The following is a 27,923-nucleotide window of genomic DNA, read 5'->3' as shown; positions in this document are numbered from 1 at the left end:
CTAGGCATACTGGTATGCAGTAGATGGTCTGTTTCTGTTCTCTGACTCTTAAGTTTTCTAATTGTATATTGATTATGAGATGCTTCAGCTTTGGAATTTAATGAAGTTAACATCCACCTGATTTACTTTCAGCCACTCTCCATGTTCTAATGAAACTTCAAGTTGATGCAAATTTATAGTCATCTATTTTAGTAACTATTTTATAAAAAATCAAGATAAAAGACCTTAAGAGATGAGAAAAGGTATTTGTATCCGTAAATCATTGTTACTCCCAAGCACTTGCTATCTATCTGGTTTAAAATTCTCTTTGGCTATATCTCAATATAGTATGAATTAGATATGGCTTGAGTTAGAATAAGTCAATCACATGTTCTTAAACTACCCCAATGACCTTGAAGAAATAATGTTCTGCCACTTATTTGGATGAGGCTTTGGAGCTGGAAGATTGTGAAAACTGTAATCTTGGATCCACGAATACTGGTTTGCTTAGTATCTAGAGCCAAACATATAAGAAATGGTGATGCAGCCTTTTGTTGTTACACACCAAAAATCTGGAACACTCGACCGACTAAGAAACTACAGACTAGCACTGTGGAACATTTCAAAACACTTCTTAAGTAAAACCTACTTTTTAAATTTGGCTTACTCATAGGGTTGCTTAATGTTGATGTTGATTACATTTCTATAATTTGATATATTAAATTGCATTTTATTCTGTATCAAGTATAATTTACGATTTTTAATTATGTCGTGTATTTTTATGACTATATCGATTTATCTCCACAAGCTATGTAAAGCACTTCGAGTTTGCATTTTGAGGTATGAAAGGTGATATCTAAATAAAGTTGTATTGTCCTGATCTGGGGTTTTTAAAAATTGGATTTGTCATGGGTGGTAGTGCTTCAGAAGCTATAGCATGGCTTTGATGTTGGTTAGAGAAATTGAGAGCTGGATAGGTAGATGGTTGAGAGATTTGGAGAGATGCCAGAGAGATATTGTCATAATTTAGCTTTACAGAAGTCGAGAAGTTCTGTAGGTTAGTGATCACAGGGAGCTTGGTGATCGGAGATTCAGCATTGGTGGTGTGAGGAGAGATTTTGGAGGAGTCAAATGCTTACTGATTTGTTTCATGGGCTTAATAAATAACCTATCCCACTAAAAGTGAAGTAAATGCATAACTATAATTCAGTTCCTCTTTTCTCCTGTCATCTGCAGGTCATGCAACAACACCAAAACAAGGTAAAAAGATGAAGGCGCATACATTCCTTTGAAATTCAACTTTTTTAACCTCACCTGAGGAAGATTTGGGTGTGAGGAATTGGGGATATAAAAAAAAATCATTTTGAACCTATGTAACCTCTGGCTAAAAGAATAATTGGGATCGAATAGGAACTTTTGAACTGAAGTAAACTCTGTCTTCAGCAGTTAGCTAAAACCAGCTTATACTAGCTCTCCCTTGGTTTGCAGAGAGACATTGAGAGTTTGATAACATTGTACATTGTACTCTCATTTGAGTAGGGGAGGAGGACTCACCGATAAGGACAGGAATAAACATCCATCTGTAATTAAGCCTTGATCTAGCGGACTGTCTTATCTGTAATTAAGTTTCTCACCAACAGACTTGGTGGGCGTACCAGTTCAAATGATATCTTGCAACAGTAATGAATGGGGCTGTAACTGGAGAGAGTGAGTCCACTTGTTGGATGGTGACAGTACTTCGACAACTGGTTCTCAAGCTCCTGCAGGAGGGTGCGCAATAAACTGATGTAACTACAAGAAGATGGTCTCCTGAGTTTTATTCAGGTTCGACTTTAACAGGTGCTGCCCTCATTGTATCGCTTAAAGTGAAAGAGATGGGATAATTTAAGACTACTGGCAATGCTTTGCAGATTAGTTTTGAATTACCTCTCTGTTTAGTTACATATCTAGATTCTTGGCTCCTTTACTGTAGACAAGGTCAACCTACTTGACATGGTTAATATTATCTTGTTCCTTTATAAAAAGGCAATTTTACCAAATTTCAACCTTTTCCTTTCCAGTGAGAACATTTTCAATTTTCATATCCATACCTCTTGCTGTAATTCTTCCATTCTTCAGTCACTCCAGCTGTTCACCTCAATAGATATCATATCTTTTTTGTTATGTGTTGATCAGAGCTGCACTCTAAGTGCTGGCACACTAATGATTTATGAAGTGGCTGGGATTACCTTACAATTTCAATTCAATATATCACTGTGTAAGTTGAGTAGAGCTTTACACAAGTTTTTTTAGAAATAGGAGTCTCACTCAATATGATTAGAATCAGGGAATTGGTCCAGGAAAGATAATTGCTTAGGGATGAATCTGAAATTTGTCATTAAAGTTCCTGTCTCAGGAGCTTTCATGTTTTCTAGATTTATTGGAAAATCGGTTCTTTCTGAGAACAATGATTACTTGGGTTTATCAATCATAGGTGGATAAGGGGCAATAGATAAATGTTATCGGGGTCAAGCATTATCATTCCAGTCTATTGGGCCATTCACTTGTGCTGTCTGCACAGGCCCTCCAGTGGGGTAATAGTGATAATACAAATTTTTTAATTATAGTAGAGTTAAAAATAGGAAAATGGGTGCAACAACAAAGCCAGGTTTGTTCTGCTACGTGTTTGGATGTGTGGGAGCCAGTGCAAATCTGAAGGCTACATTTGTAAGCTGATCTATCAGGCCAAAAGTTGGCAGGGGCTCCGGAGAGAACATCCCACTGAAACATGTTCGCCGATCTCAAATTGGTTGTAGGGGGGTTATGAACACCACTGGCTCTGTCATCACTGATACGTGAATGGTGGAGCTGTGGAAGATATTTGTGAGTTTGAATTTTGAATTTCCTTTATATAGGAATTGTACTCCTTGACAGGGTAAACAAAATGCACTGGCCTCCTCACTCCAAGACTGGACTCGTATGCTGACTGAACTGATTGTTTTTACTCATTAGAATGTCAACTGTTTGGAATCCTGGTATCTGTGGTCAACTGAATATAAGGCTTGTTCTTGCCCTTTCTGTGCAAAGGGGTAATGGTAGACATTGGACAACAGTGCAAAACCAATTATACAAAATCAGCCGTCCATTCTAATTTTATTCAGACAATAAATATGCCAAGTTTCAGATACAACGTTTAGATTATTGGGAGTGATAGGGGAACACTGACTTCCTGTGCATTTCACTGGGGATAAAAAAGGAAGAAAAATCTCTCGTACTTTTCTGGAACTGGTTATTCAAAAATAGGGTTCTAGACACTCAACAAGGCTTTCTCAGGATAGGGTTATAGATGCTTCTAATTTCATCTATTACTTATTGGCAAGAAGATTGAGTCATTAAGTTTGTGATATTACTTTGCTACCATAACCTTGGCTGTGTAGGATTTTAGGCCACAGGCTGAATGCTCTGACTCTTGCCAGTTTCATCGGGTGAGAAGATTTCTCAGGAACTGACAAACTTCCAAGTCGGTTGCAGTGCTCCCAGATCAGCAGATAGAGTAATATCAGACACAATCATTGGAGTTTGTTAATGGATGCAGGAATTGGTGAGAATGTTGCTGGTTCGACTTCCTTCACGAATGTTATCTAGAGTTTCCACTCACCCAAGTTGCTCTCTGCATTTATACCCTTGTTCACTGAAAAAGTACACAGGAAACGGTGGGATTGGGTTAACATTGTTAACAGTTAGCTGGAAGAGTTGCTCTGTTATTGATGAGGTACCAACACTGAAGAGAACCAGTGATATTTACCAGCTGGTTAAAAACCAGGCACAGTAGCTTTCAACATGATGCCCTAGAGATTTTCTAACATTTGTACTTGGGATCAAAACTCTGTAAACAGTTTTTTTTAATTATGTGTGAATGTTGTGACCTGAGGCATTGGTTGGTAATAGGCTTCTGTAATTTTTGCACCATTAGCAAAGGAGAAAACATCAGAACTCTTAGGTCATAGCCTCACCTTGTGTGTTGCCCATTCTCAGGGCCAGTGTAATTTTCAGGCTTGGTGAAGATGAATTCCAGAGAAATTCCTTCCTGAAATTGAAAAGGAAGCTTTAAATCTTCTGACTGAAATTTAAAATTTTGATGTACAGACATCCACAATATGGAAGCAATCCATTTGGCCAAAGTCATCCAGGCTAATTATTGTGTACCTTTCAATATTAATCCCATCTGCTAGTTCTTGTCTTATTGTCTTCTGAACTTCAGCAATTCAGTTGTACATCTCGACATTTCTTAAATGTTGTCATGAACACAGCTTCAAGCAGTGGTGCAGGCACTTTCTACTGTCTGGGTGAAGAAGATCTCTCTCATATCCATCTAAATCTCTTCATCTTAACAATGAATCTGTGTCCTCTTGTTTTATTAATGTAACATAGAAACATAGAAAACTTGCAGCACAATACAGGCTCTTCGGCCCACAATGCCGTGCCAAACATGTCCTTACCTAGGCTTTACCCATAGTCCTCTATTTTTCTAAGCTCCATGCACCAATCCAGGAGTCTTTTAAAAGACCCTATCATTTCCGCCTCCATCACTGTTGCCCGGTAGCCCATTCCACGCACTCACCACTCTCTGAGTAAAAAACTTACCCCTGACTTCTGCTCTGTACCTACTTCCAAGCCCGTTAAAACTATGCCTTCTCGTGCTAGCCATTTCAGCCCTGGGGAAAAAAAGCCTCTGACTATCCATAGGATCAATGCCTCTCATTATTTTATACACCTCTATCAAGTCACCTCTCATCCTCCTTCGCTTCAAGGAGAAAAGGCCGAGTTCACTCAACCTGTTTTCATAAGGCATGCTCCCCAATCCAGGCAACATCCTTGTAAATCTCTTCTGCACCCTTTCTATGGTTTCTACATCCTTCCTGTAGTGAGGTGACCAGAATTGAGCACAGTACTCCAAGTGGATACTCAGGATACTCCTGATCACGGTCCTATATATCTCTAACATTACCTCTCGTCTACTAAACTCAATCCCACGATTGATGAAGGCCAATGCACCGTATGCCTTCTTAACCACAGTCAACCTGTGTAGCAGCTTTGAGTGCCCTATGGACGGATCCCAAAGTCCCTCTGATCCTCCACACTGCTAAGAGTCTTACCATTAATACCATATTCTGCCATCATATTTGACCTACCAAAATGAACCACCTCACACTTATCTAGGTTGAACTCTATCTGCCACTTCTCAGCCCAGTTTTGCATCCTATCAATGTCCCGTTGTAAACTCTGACAGCCCTCCACACTATCCACAAGACCTCCAACCTTTATGTCATCAGCAAATTTACTAACCCATCCCTCCACTTCCTCACCTAGGTCACTTATAAAAATCACGAAGAGTAAAGGTCCCAGAACAGATCCCTGAGGCACAGTACTGGTCACCGGCCTCCTTGCAGAATATGACCTGTCTCCAACCACTTTGCCTTATGTGAGCAAGCCAGTTCTGGATCCCCAAAACAATATCCCCTTGGATCCCATGCCTCCTTACTTTCTCAATAAGCCTTGCATGGGGTACCTTATCAAATTCCTTGCTAGAGTAAAGCTTCCTTTCATCTACCCTTCATAATTTTATTTAGTTCAATCATGACTCGCCCTTAACCACCTCCCCTCCAAGATGAAGAGACTTAGCTTGTCCATTTCTTCCTCATAATGGCACTGCTTCATCCTGCTGAACCTTTCCAACACCCATCACATGCTTCCTATAGTGTGGTGATCGGAATTGCACACATTACTTCAGCTTTGATCAAGGCTTAATAAAATTGGACATTAGTCCCTTTCCTTCTCTATTCAATATAGGGTGGTATCATATATATCTTCCTAACCACATTATGAACTGTTGTTGCCGCCTTCAAAGATCGATGGTTGTTCTTTTCCTCAATACTCCTTCGATTCTATCATTCCTGGTGTATGTCCTTGCCTTATTAGTGCTCCCAAATCACAATTGTTTGGATTAATATAGCTGTTAAACAAACTGCTCACCCAATTTCATCACCTGGGGCCATTTCCAGAGTAGTAGCAGTGTGGGTCTAATTTTAGAGTTTAAAAGTTCAAAGTAAATTTTATTATCAAAGCACATAGTTTATTTGTTACCATATGCTCATTTTCTTGTGAGCATACTCAACAAATCTGTAGGATAGTAACTATAACAGAATCAAAGGCAATCAACCAGGGTGCGGAAGACAACAAACTGTGCAAATGCACCAAGAAGAAACCATAATGTAAATAAGTAAGCAATAAATATTGAGAACACGGGGTGAAGAGTCCTTGAAAGGTGTGCTGGTTTGGTCAGATTGTGAACTGGCTTGTTTGGTGATTATGAACGCAAGTTCAGTGCATAGTTTGGCACATAAAAAGGTGATTTAAATTTGATTTGGGTAGTAATGTACTCTAAGCTTCACATGCCTCTTAACAACCTTTCATTTTATTATTAGTCTGTACTTAGAGGGATATTGTCCAAAACAGTTTATCTCACAGTATTGAATTTGTACAATGGATGAATGTGAATCAAATCTCCTGAACTCGTATTTTCACAATGATCCCGATCTACTCCAAATCGTGTCTGACACAAATCAAAATGGCATAATTCTTTTGATGAACACATGGATCAGTACCCATCATTTACCAGAGGAGATCGGCTTATTATTAAATTATTAGACCAAAATAAACACTTTGATACCTCTGAATACCATTCACCATCCTTTGCACCTCCGGATATCTTCTTATAACTTTTAATGTATCAGAAACAAACAAAATCAGTTACAGAATAGGAAGGGTTTGACAGAAGTACTTTGTGGTGCTTAGGGCTACTCAAGATAACATAACTGAGTGCATGACTTACACGTGACTGTGGAAACTATTGAAGTTTGCAATATAGGAAAAGAATGTGCGAAGAGGTTTACTGGGCTTGTACTTGATATCTCTGTAAGACTCTATTGCCCATTTAAAATATTTGTGCATCTACCCCTTTAAGGATGCGTATACAGGTTTCCCCTGCTATCTGAAGGTAGAGCATTCCTGTGAAACTGTTTGTAGGCCAAAATGTTGTAAAGCGAAGAAGCAATTACCATTAATTTATATGGGGAAAATTTTTGAGCGTTCCCAGACCCAAAAAATAACTTACCAAATCAAACCAAATAACATATAAAACCTAAAATAACATGAACATACAGTAAAAGCAAGAATGATGCGATAGATATACAGCCTATATAAAATAGAGATTTTGTATGTACGGTGTAGTTTCACTTATCAAAATTGGGAAGACAGCGAGCCAAAATCGATGTGGAGAAAAAAAATCGGCACATACACGCATACGCATATACACGCATGCGCGCACAACTACCCACACAAGGCTTCACGGTCATGGTAGTCTTTCTTGAGGTAACACATGTATAAAGTGTATCTTTTTTTCGTAAAAGCGAAAATCATCTTTGGTTAGCGAAAACAAGTACTAATGTAGGTCTTTCGTAACAGCGAGTTGTCGTAAAGTGAACATTCAAAAAATGGGGGCCGCCTGTATTGATCAAATGTTTGTTTGATTTGGAAAAGTGGATGCATGAAAAGGTTTCTAACCTACTTATGAATCATCCAATGAAAATTGGTCAGTACAGAATTAAATCCTAGATGCAGCATCTGTGAAGGGGGAGATATTTAGTAGCTGCTTCAATGAGAGACATGTTGCTTTCTGTGTGGAAGTTACACCAACAAAAACAGAATAGATGATTTATAAACAAATTCGGCAACTGTTCTCTGGCCCAGCCAATTGTCAAACTTATAAAGGTAACGGTATATCTTTTTCAATCCCAGGTAAACTTAAACAATTATTTAAAAATTTATAATCAAGCAATTAGACAAAATTGAAGCAACAAGCAATTGAAAATCAGAATCGGGTTTACCCCGCCATAGGTCATGAAATTTGTTGTTCTGTGGCAGCAGTACATTGCAATACATGATAATTAAAAGTCTATTAATTTCAATAAGAAATATGTAAAAATTAAATTAATTAGTGCAAAAAGAGAGCAAAAACAGTGAGGTAGTATTCAAGCTTTCTTTGTATTTGTATCAATATGTTGGGCCTAAGATCGATCTTCAGAGATGTTGACACCCAGGAACTTGAAACTGTTCACTCTTTCCATAGTTCATCCCTCAATGAGGACTGGTGTGTGTTCCCTCGACTTCCCCTTCCTGAGGTCCACAATCAGTTCCTTGGTCCTATTGATATTGAGTACAAGGTTGTTGTTGCAACATCACTCAACCAGCTGATCTGTCTTCCTCCTGTATGCCTCCTTGTCACCATCTGAAATTCTGCCAACAATAGTTGTGTATGTTTCGTACATTCGCAAAGGTACACACTCATCCACACAGGTCTTGATGAAGTCGGTGACTACCGAATTATGCAATCAGATCTGAAGATTAATCCCTGAATATTGTCCACCCCACTGACTCAAAGCCGTCCTGCAACGTTCCTCCACCTCCCGTGACCATAGCTTCTCGCTCCTCACCACTGCTGCTGCAGTCTTCAGTCTCTGCCTATGTGCTGGGAGTAGAAGTGCAGCCAGGTGATCAGACTTACCACAGTGCGGGCATAGGATGGCAAGATGAGCATTATTGATGATGGTATAACAGTGGTCAGGTGTGTTGGCACCTCTGGTTTCACAGGTGTATATATTAGTGGTAGTTGTTCAGAAACTACTTCAAACTGACCTGGTTGAAATTCCCGGCAATGGTAGGGAATGCATCAGGGTTTTTTGACTGCTGATGACAGTGTTCGGCTACTCCAGAACCTACCCAAGGTGGAATATACACCACTGCCAGGATGATGGCAGAAAACTCCTTCGGCAGATCAAATGGATGGCGCTTGACGGCACTGTTCCAGGTTGGGTGAGCAGGATTGAGGTGGAACCACAATGGGATAATCATACAGCATACTCCTCCTCCTCTAACTTCAAAGACTGAGCAGTCCTGTCTCTGCAGAGAATGGTGGCACCATTGGACTGTAGCATTGCATCTACGATGGTGGATGTGAACCATGTTTCTGTAAAGCAAAGTACACAGCAGTTCCTGATGTCTCTTCTCATACTGCAATCTTGCCGTGAGGTCTTTAATTTTCTTTTCCACAGACAGTAGATTCACTAGCAGTATAGTTGGGTGTGGGGATCTAAAGCCTCTGAGTTTTAGTTAAAACCAGCATGCCATCCGGCCTTCATTTTCTAAAAGGGACTGCACTCAGTCTGAAATCAGCCGATATCGCTAGATGTGAGTATCAACAGATTTTTTTTTTAAAGCAGCTTAAAACGATGTTGCTTACTGAAGTACCCATGACTGTATCTGTGGATTTCAGCTGTAGTAGTCCTAAGTGGGAATATTTGATGATTTCCATCGGAGCTTGAATTTTTTTCCAAGATGGTGGCACGACGCAGCTTACAGCGGCCACTCCAGAACTGATTATGTTATTTGTGAAGTGGGGTGCTGTGTGCAATCATAATCGATTTATAACGGACGTGGGAGCATGGAAGAATATCGGGAAATCTCCAGGAAGACCTTCTTCGTTGCTGCTGTGAGGTCCAGGACTCTGCTGGGAAGAACAGGCCCCCAGTCCTTGGGGTCATGTTGCCAATGGCCATTGGCGGGGCCGTCTTAATATGCTCGGCAGAGGATGGTGCTTGGAGAAGCTGTGCCGGAGGGGATGGTCGTCGGCAGAGGTTCGACGGGCTCAGGTCGCTTTCAGTGTGTGCTGTGTCTGCGAGGCTGGATTTGACGGAGCTTTCGTTGTGCTGCGTCTGCGATGCTGAGTCGGGCGGCACCATGGAAGTCCATGGCGGGGGTATTCCCTTCTGCCGTCAGCATGAGATGGCGAGTCTGTCGGGACCCTGGGGACTTGTTGAAACTGTGTGGTGATTTCTTTTGAACTTATAGTCCTTTAATATCTTTGGACTATTTTTACTGTGCCCATAGTCTGTTTTTTTAATCAATTATGCTATTGTTTGCACTGTTTTAACTATATGTTGTAACTATGTGGTTTTGTGCAGGTCTTGCAGATTTAGTTTTTGGTCTTGTTTGGTGGATTTGGAGCTCCTTTCCGGGGAATGCGCTAAGACGGTAGCGTGATATTAATACGCAGCAGCCTCTCCGGTCTCTGGATTGGGGATTGACAAACGTTATGTGGATTTTCTGGTGTAGTCTGTTTTGTCGTGTGCTTTTGTGATGTCATTCTGGAGGAATGTCATCTCATTTTTTAACTGCATTGCATTTGTGGTTTCTAAATGACAATAAACTGAATCTGAATCTGCATGTAAAGAAAGCGATCAATGCCACCTTGGCCAACGTAAACATTTAAACAAGCCAATTACAAAACGCAACTAATTAAATTAAAATATAAAATACTTTTATATCCCATGTCTTTATTTCTGATGCTAGAATAAATTATTCAGAAGTCTCTCTGACCCCAAATATTGTCTGTGGGATGGACAGCTATTTAGACACTATTTTCTGATCTCTAGCTCATGATTAACACACTTTTGAGGATGGATTCTGGCGGATTATTATTGTACAAGGAGCTCCAAACAAAAATAATTCCAATGTTCCATCACTGTAATTCCTCACTTTGGTAAACTTGTTTTCTATTACGAATATTGCACGTAACCATTGAACCTCTCTCTTCCCCCCCCCCCCCCCCCCCAGCCTGTGCATTCCGTGGAGCATTTTTATATTCCCTCGGCCTTTAATATCTAATGAACAATCCCCCAAATTGTTCTAGTATCAATCATTTCACTAGCTTTCAAGGTAAAAATAAATCAAAATAAGGATTGTGTTTTAATAGAGTTGTCTCCTTTTTGTAGGTTGACAGTCTCACAATGGAGTTCACTGGTTTGGATACAGTCAAGGCTTAATGAGCAAATAAAGCTTTAATTAGGAAGTCACACTTATACCAGAAATAAAACTAATACTGTCAAGAATATAAGATTGAAAGGAAAAACATAGGTCATGGCAGCAATTACTAGACATTACAATTAGTCACACCAAAGTGGGTGTTGTCTGAAGTTTTAATCATGCCCTAGAAATCCGTCCAATTATACAGTAAAACTGTGCTGTTCCATACTTATTCCCACTGGAAGAAAATTGCAATTATAATTTGCTTTATCATTGACCACATGTAAAGTATTATGCAGATTATTGTGCTGGGAGCGACACAGTTATGTAGCTAATTGAGCTGCTGCTTCTCAGTGCCAGAGACCTGAGTTCCATCTAGCCATTCTGAATGGAGTTTGCATGCTTTCCCTTTGAGCTTTCTCTCAGTACTCTGATCCTCCCATATATCAAAGACTCGATTAACTGTAAATTTCAAGCACATAGGTGAGCAAGTGCATCAGAGGGTAATGTAAAAGGTTAAAGTCGGATGAGCGTAAATGGGTGTCTAATGGCCAGTGTGGGTGACGTCACACATGTATGATATTTCCTCAGGTACTCTTTTTTCACACTAGGAGACACATATTTCAGCTAATGCTGTAAAGCTGATTTCCTTGAGTACATTGAACTCCATAATATATAAACACACAAGTTATAGATATGCTAAGTTTTTGTTTACATCTGGTCTGCAAGCTTCCTTGAACTAAGCAACTTAGAATCAGCTTGTCTGTTTCAAAGCAAGCCAAATTAAATAACCCTTTGTCTTACACTGCATCTTTTCCAGCAATAAACCAGTTATAATGAGCTAGTAATCTAGCTCCAAAATATCAGTTTAATTAAGCACTAAATTTGTTTTTGGACATCAGTTGAATATCAGGGAAACAAAACTCGTGGAAAAGAGAATGTCCGGAGGGACCCTTAATTATGTTGACTGCTTTCCCGAGGTAGTGTGAAATGTAAGGAGGCTAGGATATATTTGTTGCCTTTTTTTAAATTCTTAAACCTATTTTAATTATTTTTAGCAACACACGCACAAAACATTGGAGGAATTGATGGCTTTGTGGCAACGTTTGCAGATCATATGAAGATGGGTGGAGGCAGTGCTGAGGAAGCAATGCAATTGCAGCAGGACTTGGACAAATTGGAAGAATGGGCAAAAAAAGTGGCAGAAGTAGAGTGTTGGGAAATGTATGATGATGCTTTTTGGTAAAGGAACAATACTGCAGACTATTATATAAAAGGGGAGAAATTTCAAACATCAGTGGTGTAGAGGGACTTAGGAGTCCTCATGCAAGACTCCCAGAAGGTTAATTTACAGGTTGAGTCTATGGTAAAGAAGGCAAGTGCAATGTTGGCACTTATTTCAAGGAGAATATAATGTAAAAGTAAGGAGATAATGCGGAACCTTTGTAAGACACCCGTCAGGCTGCACTTGGAGCATTGTTAACAGTTTTGGGCCCCATATCTCAGAAAGGATGTGTTATCATTGGAGAGAGTCCAGAGGAGGGTCACCAGGATGATTCCGGGAATGAAGGGGTTAACATATGAGGCACGTTTGGCAGCTTTGGGCCTGTGCTCACTGGAATTTAGAAGAATGTGTGAGGATCTCATGAAACCTACTGAATGTTGAAAGGACTAGATAGTGTGGATATGGAGAAGATGTTTCTTACGGTGGAGGTACCTAGAACTAGAGGGCACAACCTCAAGATTGAAAATAGCGTTCAGAACAGAGATAAGGAGGAATTTTTAGCTAGAGAGTAGTGAATCTGTGGATGTTGTGCTACAGACTGCAGTAGAGGCCAAGTTCACGCATATATTTAAGGCGGAAGTTGATCATTTCCTTATCGGTCCAGATATCAAAGGCAATGGAGAGAAGGCAGGTGTATGTCATTGAATGGGATCTCAGATCAGCCATGATGGAATGGCGGAGCAAACTCAATGGGCTGAATGGCCTAATTCTGATCCTATTTCTTATGGTCTAACTCAGCATGTCAGGCAGCATCTATCGAAATGAGTAACAGTCGACATTTTGGGCTGAGACCCTTCTTCAGGGCTGGAAAGGTAGGGGGAAGATACCAGAATAAAAAGGTGGGGGGAAGGGGAGGGGGTTACCTTAAACACTTAAAAATTTTTAACTGATTAAAAATACAAGATAACACAAGTAATAACAAATGTAGTATTTCTTCACTTCCCTGTCATTTAAATAAACAGATAAACATATCCTGTGCCAGCTGTAACCTCTGTGAGCAGATTGCACAAAGCTACTGCTTAAGCACAGTTAGGACCCTCCAGCAGAAATGAGCCAATAAACGTGGCGTTTCCATATTTGTAGAAAGGCCCTGAAATTGCTAGCAAAACCCAACCAAATCTTTGTCATTATCACTGCGCCTTGTCTATCTTGTTATGTTGGTGGGATTTCCTTGCACAGGGCTCAGATGTGAAGCTTTCCCATTGAAAGTGGTTTAATTTGAAAGAGAACTGTTTTGCTATTGTTCCTTTTAATTATGACATGATTGATCCTTTCTTAAGCTCATTTACATTATTTTCTTCTCTGCCCTGATATTAATTAATTTTATTTGGATAGATTATAACATTTGGGAAATGGGTTTGGTAGGGAAGCAGAAATTTCATTAAATTGGCTAAATAATGGTTTCAAAATAGCTTGTAGCTTATAAGTTTGAATGTCATTTTTAGTTGCAAGTTGCAGGAAGGTTGGCAGCTGTGGGACATCCTCTCTTAAGGCATGTGTCATAATCGTGACAGCTGAGCAGAGCCCAGTGGGACACCTTCTGCAAGCCTTCAACCAAATTAATTAGTTGTCACGAGTGATCAAAAGATATGTAGCAAGGGGCTTGTTGGAGCCAATATATAATGGAGGGAGTGTCATAATATGTTTTTATATGTAAATTGTTACTTTTTAATATTTTTTTGAGATCTTGAGTTGATAGCTATGTTAACATGAATTTTAGTTTCCTTTTTTATATTTTATTTCCTACAACTGGCTCTCTGGTCGTGATGAGATATTTCAGTTCTCACTGTTAGCTCCATTTCTTCTTGATATATTGGGCAGCGAGATGCTCGCACTGTATGATTATGAACCTGTTATGAGGAGTCCCTGCCTCATTCCATTTCCAGTAAAACATCTTTTTTTCATCCACTTCACTTTCTTCATGCTTGACTTCACTAAAGCAGAGTCAAAGGAGCAGAATTGATGATCTTTGCAGCTACATATTTACCTGCATAGCTGGAGTTCCTTGCATTGGGTTCCGATTTGGAGCTTGCTACCTGGGCCCTCATATTGAATATAGTAGTATAATATCATAAAGTTACTGACACACTATCCAATGACCTGGCAACAAAAAAAAACAATCTTCCTCCTATTGCAGATCGGTATTTAATTTCAATAAATCCTAGATTTATGCTGTGACTGTGAAGGAAGTCACTAGAGAGAGATTGAAGCTGGTGATATAGACATCTTTATTCAGCACAATAAGCAGGCCTCATTCTGGAAATGCTCTAGGAAGAGGCTTCCCAACCCCAGTATTACATCTTATTTTTATACGTTAAAGAACAAAGATTACAACAGAGCAACTTCTATTGTTACAATGCATTCATAATGCTTCCTTGCAGTTGCACATAATTCTTAAATACCTAGATCTTCACACCAATGCACCCAAACTGAGTGTTGATCACTTCAGTGTCTGAGCTGCATTCATGCATATGCAGACATCTCAGATGAATGAGTGTTTCCTGGTTTGCAATCAACCCCAATCTGCAGCTCCAGGAAGGCTTTTGTTCTGAGCTGCATTTTATATCCCATCTACAATCCACATTCAGATCTAAAAACTGGTTACTGTTGAAATTAATATTTGCTATATTCCATAACTCCAGAATATGCCTTAAAAATTTATTCATAGGAAAAGTAAGATCTAATGATTACCATGACTGTTAAAAAATCCCATTGTATCTATTAATATCCTTCAGGAAAGTAAATCTAAAATTCCCATTCAACTTGGCCTACATGTGAATCCAGCCTTAAAGCAGTATGTTTGACCTTGATGACATCCTAAGACCCTCTGTTCAAGGAACAAAAAAAGGATAAGTTATGTGTTGACATTACCAATGACACCAATGAGTGGGAGAAGAATACAACTGTTCCTGCTGGCTCTCTTGGACTCCATACAAATAAAAGCAGTAGCGATATTGCGTTACAGATGGAAGATATTCTGCAGATACTAGAAATCATGAGCAACACACACACAAAGTGCAGGGGCAGCCTACTGAGTTCCTCCAACATTTTGTGTGAGTTCCTCAACTATAGTGTATTATCCAGGTTCTATTACTCAGTGAATTTCAGTCACCATCCTCCCTTTTCCTTGTGAATCTTTGAATACCTTTTGGCTCAGTATACTGTTTTCACTTGTTTACAACTTATTCTCTGATCTCACCTTGTCACACGTTTTATACTTCCAATCCCACAGGACTCCAGCATTGGAGCGATCACCTGACCCTGCAATTTCACATTCCTCTCCCACTTCCAAAGTTTTCCTTTCAGCTTTGGCTCTGTGAGAACTCCTCCCTGCCTATGAAACTAGGAGTTAGAATTGCTGTGGTAAAACAAAGGACCTTATGGAAAATCCTGGCAATTCCGGACAATGTTTCTCACCCTCTGCATGCCACCTTAGCCGAACAGAGGAGCACTTTTAGTAATAGACTTAAGATAACTGCGCTGGTCCGAAGAGCGCTATCTGAGGTCATTCTTACCCTCAGCCATGAGGAACTACAATGAGTCAATCAATAGCTGGGGAAGTGATGACCCTTCCTGTTAGACTGTTTGAGGTAACTATTTTTGTTGTTCTTTCTTTCTTCTCTTCTAATATTCATGGACTTGTAATGCTACTTTACTGTGACACTAATTTCCTTTGGGACCTGCTGTCTATGCTAGTAGAGAAGATGTTGGAGAGAATTTGGCTGGTTGCTGGCATTAAGAATCATAAGCCATTTCTGCAGTGACTCTAGGAGTGCTTGATGCTGTAATGGTACTCTCTGCTGCTTGTGTTTGTTGTTCAGCATGCAGTAGAGTCTTTGTCGCATTCTGGTCTTGAGAGACTTTTATGGACAAGCTTTGCTTCATAAGGGAAATGAGGTACACTGAAGATGGCTGGCTATAAACTTGAAGAGACAAGCAGATGGATTCGCAGAACAAGTAATGATGATTAAGTTTGAAGATTTCACCTCTGCTTAGACACTTGCTCAGATACGACAATGGTTTTTTAAGATCCTACAAGGCTCAAGTAATTTAGTCTGGCATTTCACACTTTGCTGTGCTGTTTCTTCCAGCTAAATAAATAATTAATTTGTGTCGATCAGTAGTAGACAAAGCAATAAAATGATTAAATGCTGTTGACAGAGGCATTAATGTGCAGTCACTGTTGGATCTACTTCATGGCCAAGTACTCTGCATAAATAATTTGCCATGTGTATCAGGAATGAAATGAAAATAACCGCAGTATTTGTAAGTTTGCATTAAATTGCCTGTTTTGGTATAACTTGGTATAACCTCTCAACCATCAGGCTCTTGAACTGGAGGGAACTTCCCTCACCCCATCACTGAACCATTCCCTCTAGACTGGACTCACTTTCAATGGCTCTCCATCTCATGTTCTTGATTTTTATTGCTTTTTTTTGTTTTTGTATTTGCAGTTTTTTCACATTACTTGTTGTGTGGTCTTTCAATGATTATATTGTATTTACTATGAATGCCTGCAAGAAAATAAATCTTATGGTTGTATATGGTGACATATATGTACTTTGATAATAAATTTACTTTGAACTTTCTTATTGGAATGTACTGTTACGTTGTCACTGTTATATTGGCACAGTTCTTGTATTGTGCCTTTTTAAAGGCATTTGAAGTAGGTTTAGCCCGAAACACTGACTGTTCATTCCCACGGATGCAACCCGACCTGCTGAATTCCTCCAGCATGTTGTGCATGAAGTAAGTTTGCTATTGTATGTTATGACTTTGATTTTAATGTATTTATTTGCAGAGCTAGTGTTGAATATGTGAATCATAAAGATTGCAGTCCATCTCTATTACTAATTGGTATCATGATCGGTGGAACTTTGGCATTTAAGCCTTTGTATAAAACAGGGGTTCCCAACCTGGGCTGACGGACATCTCAGTTAATGGTAGGGGTCCGTGACATAAAAAAGGTTGGGAACACCTGGTGTAAAAGTACCCTAAGCTGAGAAACTGTTGTGCAACATGTTCTATAAGTTTTGTGGCATTGATTCCCAGATAGTGAAGTACAATAATGACTCTATGGTGTACAATGTTACTTCCAATCACTACTTCTATATGTGCAGAGCACCCACAGATTGCATAGAGCATGTACAGCTGGCTTAGCGCTCAATTGCTGTCTCCATTATGAAACTGATTAATGGACAGATAATTATCTAGCTGTGTGGACCATCTACTGTAAAGTTTATCTAAACAGCAGAGTGCCATCATATTAAACTAGGCCATGTAATAACCTCTATCATGGAAATATCACCATTTCCTCGATGTTAAACAACATTCATATTTCCCATAGACTCCTAATGGAAATTGGCCAGAAAGTTACATGAAAATTCCAGGACGAAGGAGATGTCTTCCTTTTTTAAACAAAGGGGCTTCCCTTCTTCCAGCATCAGGTTGTTAGAGGTGGCCATGGACTAACGTATCGGAGCGGGAAGTGGAATTAAAATGGGTGATCACTGGGAGATCCCACTTTTTCTGGTGGGCAGTGTTCGGCGAAGTGGTCTCCCAATCTACGTCGAGTCTCACTGATCTACTTTGGGTCTCACCAATATGCAGAAGACCGCACCGGGAGCATCTACACAGTAGATAACCTCAACAGACTCACAGGTGAAGTGTCACCTTACCTGGCAGGAATGTTTAGGGCCCTGAATGGTAGTGAGGGAGGAGGTGTAAGGACAAGGGTAGCACTTTTTCTGCTTGCTAGGATAAATGCCAGGAGGGAGATCAGTGGGGTAGGACAAGGGAGTCATATAGGGAGCGATTCCCTACGGAAAGCAGAAAGTAGAGGAGAGGGAATGATGTGCTTGTTGGTAGGATCCAGTTGGAGATGGCAGAATTTATGGAGACTTATGTGTTGGATGTGGAGGCTGGTGGGATGGTAGGTGAGGACAAGAGGAACCTTGTTCCTGGTGGGATGTGGGTAGACATGCCCATGAAGAGAAATGGAAGAGAAGTCGTTGATGATGGAAGAAAGGAACTCTGGGTACTGGAGGTCCCTAATAATGGACGCTGCCTTTCTGAAACACTGCTCCCCGAAGATGTCTTGGGTACTTTGTAGGCTAGTACCCAAGATGGAGCCGACTAAATTTGCAGCCTTCTGCAGCTTATTTCGGTCCTGTGCCTCCCATCCCAGACAGTGATGCAGCCTGTCAGAATGCTCTCCATGGTACATCTATAGAGGTTTTTGAGTGTATTTGTTGACATACCAAATCTCTCAAACTCCTAATGAAGTATTGCCGCTGTCTTGCCTCCTTTATGACTACATCAATGTGCTGGGACCAGGTTAGATCCTCAGAGATCTTGATGCCCAGGAATTTAAAACTGCTTACTCTCTCCACTTCTGACCCCTCTATGAGGATTGGTATGTGCTCCTTTGTCTTGCCCTGTCTGAAGTCCACAATCAGCTCTTTTGTCTTACTGACATTGAGTGCCAGGTTATTGCTGTGACACCACTCCACTAGTTGGCATATCTCACTGCTGTACGGCCTCAATTCCATCCAAGATCCTACCAACAATGGTTGTATCATCAGCAGATTTATAGGTGGTATTTGAGCTATGCCAGCCACACAGTCATGGGTATATAGAGAGTAGACCAGTCTGCTATGCACACATCCCTGAGGTGCACCAGTGTTGATCGTCAGTGAGGAGGAGATGTTATCACCAATCTGCACAGATTGTGGTCTTCCGGTTTGGAAGTCCAGAATCCAATTGCAGAGGGAAGTACAGAAGCCCATGTTGTACAACTTCTCAATCAGGATTGTGGGAATGATGAACAGCATCTTGACATAGGTGTTTGTGTTGTCCAGGTGGTCTAAAGCTGTGTGAAAAGCCATGAGATTGCATCTGCTGTTGACCCATTGTGGCACTAGGCAAATTGCAATGGGTCCAGGTCCTTGCTGAAGCAGGAGTTCAGTCTAGTCATGACCAACCTCTCAAAGCATTTCATCACTGTAGATGTGAGTGTTACCGGGCGATAGTCATTAAGGCAACCCAAATTATTATTCTTAGGCACTGGTATAATTGTTGCCTTCTTGAAGCAAGTGGGAACTTTTGCCTGTAGCAGTGAGAGTTTGAAAATGGCCTTGAATACTCCCGCCAGTTGATTGGCACAGATTTTCAGAGCCTTACCAGCGACCTTCTGCATTGTGAGTGTTCATCCTCTTTAAAGACATTGGCCTCCAAGATAAAGATCACCGTGTCATCAGGTGTAGCAGGGATCTTCACAACTGTAGTTGTGTTCTCCCTCTCAAAGCGGGCGTCCAAGGTGTTGAGTTCATCTGGTAGTGAAGCATTGCTGCTATTCATGCTATTGAGTTTCACTTTGTTAGAAGTAATGTCTTGCAGACCCTGCCAGAGTTGTTGTACATCCATGTCACCTCCAACCTCATTCAAAATTGTCTCTTCACCCTTGAAATAGCCCTCTGCAAATCATACCTGGTTTTCTGGTACAGGCCTGGGTCGCCAGACTTAAATGCCACAGATCTAGCCTTCAGCAGGCGATGTACCTTTTGGTTCATCCACGGCTTTTGGTTTGAGAATGTACAGTAAGTCTTCGTAAGCACACACTCATCCACACAGGTTTTAATGAAGTCAGTGACAACTGCAGCATATTCATCCAGATTCAAAGATGAATCCCTGAATAGAGTCCAGTCCACCAATTCAAAGCAGTCCTGTAGGCGCTCCTGTGCTTCCCTTGTCCATACATTCTTGGTCCTCACTACTGGTGCTACAGTCTTCAGTCTCTGCCTATACTCAGGGAGTGGAAGTACAGCAGCTGATCAGACTTCCCAAAGTGAGGGCGTGGAATAGCACGGTAGGCATTCTTGATAGCGGTGTAGCAATGGTCCAGTGTATTGTTTCCTCTGGTATTGTAAGTGATCTGTTGATGGTAATTGCTCAGTGAATCTTTTTCAGACTGGCCTGGTTAACTCCCCCAAAATAATGGTGTGTTGTTTTGTGCATGTTGATCCCGTTGCTCAGATCATCTAAAGTCTGATTGACATTGGCCTGAGGTGGAATGTATACTGCTACCAAAATGATAATGGAAATCTCCCATGATAGGTAAAATGGATGGCACTTAACTACTGGATGTTCCAGGTCTGGTGAGCAGATTTGGGACAGCACTGATACATTTGTGCACCAGGAAGAGTTGATCATGAGGCCTACTCCTCCACCTCTGCTTTTGAGAGACTCTGTAGATCTATCCTAACGGCATATAATAAACTCGTTGATCCGAAACATGAGCCTCCAAGTATTTCAAAACCTCATTCGTAATAATGAACTCCAGCATCTTCCCAACCATTGAAATTAGGCTAACTGGGCTATAATGTCAGGTCGAACTCCCTCCTTCTGAAAGAGTTGAGTGACATTTGTAATGACCCAGTCCTCCAGAAGCATTCAAGAATCTAGTGATTATTGAAAGATCAATACTAATGCGTCCACAATCTCTTCAACCACCTCTTTCAGAACCCCAGCATGTAGTCCATCTGGTTCAGGTGACTTATCTACCTTCAGACCTTTTCAGCTTCCTAATCTATGTACTTTGTTGCAGAATTGTTGTTTATTCAGCACAGTTGATCTGAGGATACTGAGAAGTAGGACTGGATGCCAGCAAACTTGCATGCTTAATGATCTTCTGTTCAGTATCGGCCACTGGCTCTAACACGCTTAAAAAGGAGTGTAAATCAATAAATTGTAACGTGTGTGTGTAGTTGCATTCTGTTTGTTATTGTAAGAGACTGAATGTCCGTGTACATTGAATTTGCAAATGCATAAATCAAGCAATGTTCTGTTGATAGATGGGAACTGTAACAATTTCCAGTGAGCTAGGCTGACAGGTGATGTTATTATCCTTCTTGCATCACTACCAATATCATGAGAGGCATTTATCCAGTCTCTCCCTTCCGAGTGTTGATTTATTTTGGGATTTGCGAGATTTCCTGAGCTCCTGGTATGTAAGATCTTTGCTAGCAAAGATTCCAGGCAGTATCAGAGAAATGAGTCACCTGTCCTATTCCTGTATGTTTATTACCGTTCTGTGTGTATCCTGAGTCATGCAAGGAATCCTGGAAGTGATAGCTGAACATTTCCTTTAGAGGTTACAGGCATGAAGTTAGTCATTGCTGACTGGGCGAATGGTATTACCAACATTGCAGATCCTTAACTTCAGGCAAATGGGGACCACACAAATATTTGCTCCCCTAAAGAGAATAATTTTTATGTACAGGTAAACAGAAAAGTTGTACTAATATGTTAGAACAAATCAGACCAAATTCCTTGCATCGAATGATTTTTTACATTCATTTTTATAACGTGACAAACACCTGGCCCCATCCCAGAGCAATGAAGAACATCTAGTTACTAGGCAGAGATTCAGAATGGTGAAGCTCTGACATGCCCTGTTCTCATTTTTGCCATCAGGAAGGAGGTACAGAAGCCTGAAGGCACACACTCAACGATTCAGGAACAGCTTCTTCCCCTTGCCATCCAATTTCTGAATGGACATTGAACCCATGAACACAACCTCACTACTTTTTTATTTCTAATTTTTATATATTTACTTACCGTAATTCATGTTTTTTTCTATTATTATGTATTGCACTGTCCTGATGTTGCAAAGACATATTAAACCTGATTTTGAATGTGGATAAATCTGCTGCTTAAATGAGGAATTCAGCTGAAGTTGTTGGATTGCAGTTTTTGGAAGAATATTTTACACATTGTGTTATAAATATCATAGATCAGTCTTTCATCAGCACAGTATGCATGTGACAGTAGCGCTGGTATTTGATGGTGTTCAAAGTATGGAGGAAACGTAACAAAAAGCACATTGTAATCAATGTCACTGGAGAAGGAAAAGTTGGTACAATGAGAGGATGCACAAAACGCCTAATGTTGAGTAACACGGAATGAAGAAATACTTGGCAATTTTCTCCAGCTGGTTCATTTCCAGCTACAAAATTATGTGTCCTGTATTACTTAGTTTTCTCATTATTTGAAGATATATCTGATCCATGTTGTGCACTTTTGCCAGTTGTCAACACCACTTTGATTGATCATGATAGACAATGTTCGCATTTCTTACTCTAGTTCCAGAAAACAACCTGGCTCATATAGTTGCGTAGCAGGCAGGACAAGACATTGATATGAATGAAAACTCAGCCTTCATGAAATTTTTTAGCAAGCCATTACAGAAATTTTCAAGACACTTCTGCTGGAATGTCAACTTTGATCCAATGCACTCTGCCATTTGTACTGTGCATTGCTCCAGATTTCCCTCTACATTGTAAGCACCACAGTGCAAGGTTGCAGTAATAAACGTTGCAGCAAGTTTGATAAGAGAATCTGCTAATTGGAATTCACAGCAGTTTAATGTTACTTTTTATAGTGTATAAATTAAAATGGCAAAATTTCTTGTTTGGAATCTTTGATCACCCATCATGATACAGTTATGCCACATCAAATGTGGAATGTCTAAGACTGACTTCACTGCTTAGTTCCTTTGTCCATTCTGGACCTAGATGGTAGTTATGTTTGATTGATTGAATTGTTTGCCTGAAATGGGAATTGAGCTGAATTCCTCATTCCCTCCATGCTTTCATTGCCCAGTGCTGGAAATGCAAGAGATCTGTGTGACAATAACAACTAGGTTATTTCCCCACTCGGATATCTGCTTCATAACAAAGATCAAGCGTTTGACCATTGTTAGGTCTTGGGCTTGTTGAAGCAACACTAAACAGACTGCACTGTGCTTCCTGCCAGTTGGATTTTTTCCAAATTTGCCAGTTGCAGCACAGTAATAAGACTGTACAGATACAGTAGAAATTAATTCCTTAAGTTAAAAAGTTATTGTTTACTATCGTATCCTTATCATGTCAAAATAAAATTGGTGAGTTGTTTTATTACTGTCATATGTACTTGGGTACACTGGAAAACCTTCACCCCATCCTTTCAGGACAAAGTAAAACAATTATAGTGCAGGATGAATTGTTACCGTTACAGAAAAAGTACAGTGCAGGTAGACAATTTGGTGCAAGGTCACAAGAAAGTAGTTTGTGAGGTCAGGAGTTAATTTTCCATACAAGGGAACCATTCAGTATTCTTAAAACAGTGGAATAGAAGCTGTTCCAGAGCCTTGTGGGGTGCTTTCAAACTTTTGTATCTCCTGCTTGATGGGGCGAGGGAGAAGGGAGAGTGTCTGGGGTAGTTTGTATTTTTGACTATGCCAGCTGCTTTACCAGACCAATGAGAAGTGTAGACAATGTCCATGGAGGAGAGGCTCATTTTTGTGATGTGTCCTATGTAGTTTCCAGCTGTTATGGGCAGAACAGTTACCCTACCAAGCCATGATATATCCAAATAGAATGCTTTCTATGGTGCATTGATTAAAAATTGGAGCTGGTCAAAGTGGTCATTCCAGAGGAAGTAGTGGTGCAGGTGAGCTCTCTTGGCCATAGGATCAAAGTGGTTGGACCAAGGCTGGCTATTGGTCATATTCACTCCCAAGAGTTGAAGATCCAGTTTTCAACACCTTCAATGTAAACAGGATCGTGTGTACCAAACCCCTTTCTGAAGTCAGGATCATGTGTACCAAACCCCCTTCTGAAGTCAGGATCATGAGTACCAAGCCCCCTTCTGAAGTCAGGATCATGTGTACCAAACCCCCTTCTGAAGTCAGGATCATGTGTACCACACCCCCTTCTGAAGTCAGGATCATGTGTACAACACCCCCTTCTGAAGTCAGGATCATGTGTACCAAACCCCCTTCTGAAGTCAGGATCATGTGTACCAAGCCCCCTTCTGAAGTCAGGATCATGTGTACCAAACCCCCTTCTGAAGTCAGGATCATGTGTACCAAATCCCCTTCTGAAGTCAGGATCATGTGTACCACACCCCCTTCTGAAGTCAGGATCATGTGTACCACACCCCCTTCTGAAGTCAGGATCATGTGTACCACACCCCCTTCTGAAGTCAGGATCATGTGTACCAAGCCCCCTTCTGAAGTCAGGATCATGTGTACCACACCCCCTTCTGAAGTCAGGATCATGTGTACCAAATCCCCTTCTGAAGTCAGGATCATGTGTACCAAGCCCCCTTCTGAAGTCAGGATCATGTGTACCAAACCCCCTTCTGAAGTCAGGATCATGTGTACCACACCCCCTTCTGAAGTCAGGATCATGTGTACCAAACCCCCTTCTGAAGTCAGGATCATGTGTACAACACCCCCTTCTGAAGTCAGGATCATGTGTACAACACCCCCTTCTGAAGTCAGGATCATGTGTACAACACCCCCTTCTGAAGTCAGGATCATGTGTACCAAACCCCCTTCTGAAGTCAGGATCATGTGTACCACACCCCCTTCTGAAGTCAGGATCATGTGTACAACACCCCCTTCTGAAGTCAGGATCATGTGTACCACACCCCCTTCTGAAGTCAGGATCATGTGTACCACACCCCCTTCTGAAGTCAGGATCATGTGTACCAAACCCCCTTCTGAAGTCAGGATCATGTGTACAACACCCCCTTCTGAAGTCAGGATCATGTGTACCAAACCCCCTTCTGAAGTCAGGATCATGTGTACCAAGCCCCCTTCTGAAGTCAGGATCATGTGTACCAAACCCCCTTCTGAAGTCAGGATCATGTGTACCACACCCCCTTCTGAAGTCAGGATCATGTGTACAACACCCCCTTCTGAAGTCAGGATCATGTGTACCACACCCCCTTCTGAAGTCAGGATCATGTGTACCAAACCCCCTTCTGAAGTCAGGATCATGTGTACCAAACCCCCTTCTGAAGTCAGGATCATGTGTACCACACCCCCTTCTGAAGTCAGGATCATGTGTACCACACCCCCTTCTGAAGTCAGGATCATGTGTACCACACCCCCTTCTGAAGTCAGGATCATGTGTACCAAGCCCCCTTCTGAAGTCAGGATCATGTGTACCAAATCCCCTTCTGAAGTCAGGATCATGTGTACCACACCCCCTTCTGAAGTCAGGATCATGTGTACCACACCCCCTTCTGAAGTCAGGATCATGTGTACCAAACCCCCTTCTGAAGTCAGGATCATGTGTACCACACCCCCTTCTGAAGTCAGGATCATGTGTACCAAACCCCCTTCTGAAGTCAGGATCATGTGTACCACACCCCCTTCTGAAGTCAGGATCATGTGTACCAAGCCCCCTTCTGAAGTCAGGATCATGTGTACCACACCCCCTTCTGAAGTCAGGATCATGTGTACCACACCCCCTTCTGAAGTCAGGATCATGTGTACCACACCCCCTTCTGAAGTCAGGATCATGTGTACCACACCCCCTTCTGAAGTCAGGATCATGTGTACCACACCCCCTTCTGAAGTCAGGATCATGTGTACCACACCCCCTTCTGAAGTCAGGATCATGTGTACCACACCCCCTTCTGAAGTCAGGATCATGTGTACCACACCCCCTTCTGAAGTCAGGATCATGTGTACCACACCCCCTTCTGAAGTCAGGATCATGTGTACAACACCCCCTTCTGAAGTCAATGACCCTCTCTTCACTGTGTGAACAGTTTACTCCTCAGATGCCGTCAAGCCTCTCATCTTAACCTATCCCCTCTAGTTTTGGGCACCTCCACCATAAGAACAGACATTGGTTGTCTACCCTAACTATGCCTCTCACGGTTTTATATATCATTATCCTGTCACCTCTAAGCCGCCTTTGTTCCTGGGAAACAGACTCAGCCTATCCAATCTCTCCTGATAACACAAACCCTCCAATTCATGTAGCTTTTTTGTGAATCTTCTCTGCATCCTTTCTAGTCTACCTGTTTCCCCCTATATGTGATAATGGGACTACACCCAAAACTATATGTGTGGCCTAAATGATGTATTGACCGGAACTACACTTGATACTCTACATGTGGCCTAACCGATATATTGGCCGGAACTACACACAATACAATACGTGTGGCCTAACCGATGTATTAATCAGAACTACACACGATACTCTACTTGTGACCTAACCGATCTATTGACCGGAACTACTTATGATACTCTATGTGTGGCCTAAATGATGTATTGACCGAATTACACACGATACAACACGCATGGCCTAAACGATGTATTGACCTGAACAACACACGATACTATACATTTGGCCCAACTGATGTATTGACTGGAACTACACACGATACTCTACATGTGGCCTAACCGATGTATTGACCGGAACTACACAGAATATCTTAACTCTTGTACGCATTGCTTTGGTCAATGAAAGTGAGCTTACCACATACCTTCCTCACCGCCCTGCCTACCTGTGACATGTAATGTGAAAAGAAGTGGTCCCAACACCACCCCCTGCAGAACATCACTAGTCACCGGCAGCCAACCAGAAAAGGATCCCTTTATTCCTACTCTTGGCCTCCCACCACTCAGTCAATCATCCATCCATGCTAGTGCCTTTCCTGTAATAACATAGGTTCTTCTTGTTTAGCAGTCTCATGTGTGGCACTTTGTCAAAGGCCTTCTGCAAATCCAAATAAACAACACGGATCCTGACCCGGATCTGGGCCATACCTTCCAAATATCCGGACCTGATTTGCACTACCTTACTTTCCCTTCTCTATTTTCTAATTATGAATTATAATTTAAATTTTTATTATATATACTTCAATTTGTACTTAAGGGAGCACGAAGCGCAGAATCAAATATCGCTCTGATGATTGTACGCTCTAGTATCAATTGTTTGGTGACAATGAAAGTAAAGTAAACCACTGACTATCCTTTGTTTATCTTGCCTGCTTTACCTGAAAGAATTCCAACAGATTTGTCAGGCAAGATATCAGGTAACCATGCTGACTTTTATCATGTGCCTCTAAGAACCCCAAAAATTCATCCATAATAATGGTCTGTTAACATCTTGCCAACCACAGAAGTCAGGCTAAATGGCCTATATTTTCCTGTCTTTTGCCTCTCTCTGTTTTTATAGGCTGGAGTGACACGTGTGATTTTCAGATCCTCTGGAATCTAATGATTCCTGAAAGATCATTACTAATGCCTCCACAATCTCTTCAGCTAATTCTTTCAGAACCCTGGGGTGTAGTCCATCTAATCCAGCTGACTTATCTACCTTCAAACCTTTCAGATTTCCTAGTGCCTTCTCCTTAGTGATAGCAACTTCATGTACAAAGCCATGCTATTTCTAATCAGTCTTTCCAAATGAAAATAAATACTAGCTCTCAGAATCATTCCAGTGATTCCTAGACTTCCCAACACAGAAGTAAAACGAATACAGCCTGAACTTCCCAAGCTCAAGGGTACAACATTAGCTATCTTCCTGCCTTCAGGAATAATGAAGGTACAAAATTCTTGTCCAGGTCTCCAGCTGTCTCTCATTTTGTTTCCCATAATATCCAGGATGAACTTGGTTAGGCCTTGAGGTTTTACCCACCTTCATGTGTTTCAAGACTTACAAAACTTCTTTGTTTTGTTGATATGCTCCATAAGGCCACTACTCCCTCCCATGAAATCACTAATTTCCATGTCTGTCTCCACCATAAATATGAACAAGTAGTATTTATTATTTAAAACCTTGCCCATTCCCTATGGTTCCATACATTGATCCTAAAGAAGAACTACTTCCTTTCTCACTACTCTTTTGTTTGGAATATACTCACTGAACGTTTTAGGATTCTCCTTTGCCTGTTCTGTCAAGGATATCTACAG

General features: G+C 41.1%; 1 protein-coding gene across 4 annotated transcripts in view; it reads left to right on the top strand.

Annotated features, from left to right (window-relative positions):
* sorcs2 (sortilin-related VPS10 domain containing receptor 2) overlaps positions 1-27,923 on the top strand; it is a 727,841-nt gene that overhangs the window by 420,833 nt on the left and 279,085 nt on the right. Inside the window, exon 1 of one of the 4 annotated variants that reach the window (XM_059964842.1) lies at positions 1,195-1,239. The exons of the other annotated variants lie outside the window; for them this stretch is intronic. Within the exon in view, the coding sequence (XP_059820825.1) occupies positions 1,219-1,239 (21 nt within the window). The 5' untranslated portion in view covers positions 1,195-1,218. Of the gene's footprint in view, positions 1-1,194; positions 1,240-27,923 lie in introns of those variants that run through there. 4 annotated transcript variants of the gene reach the window in all.

This window comes from Hypanus sabinus, chromosome 3, assembly GCF_030144855.1.
Source record: "Hypanus sabinus isolate sHypSab1 chromosome 3, sHypSab1.hap1, whole genome shotgun sequence".
Taxonomy (NCBI): domain Eukaryota; kingdom Metazoa; phylum Chordata; class Chondrichthyes; order Myliobatiformes; family Dasyatidae; genus Hypanus; species Hypanus sabinus.
This window is presented reverse-complemented; position numbering and strand designations above follow the sequence as displayed.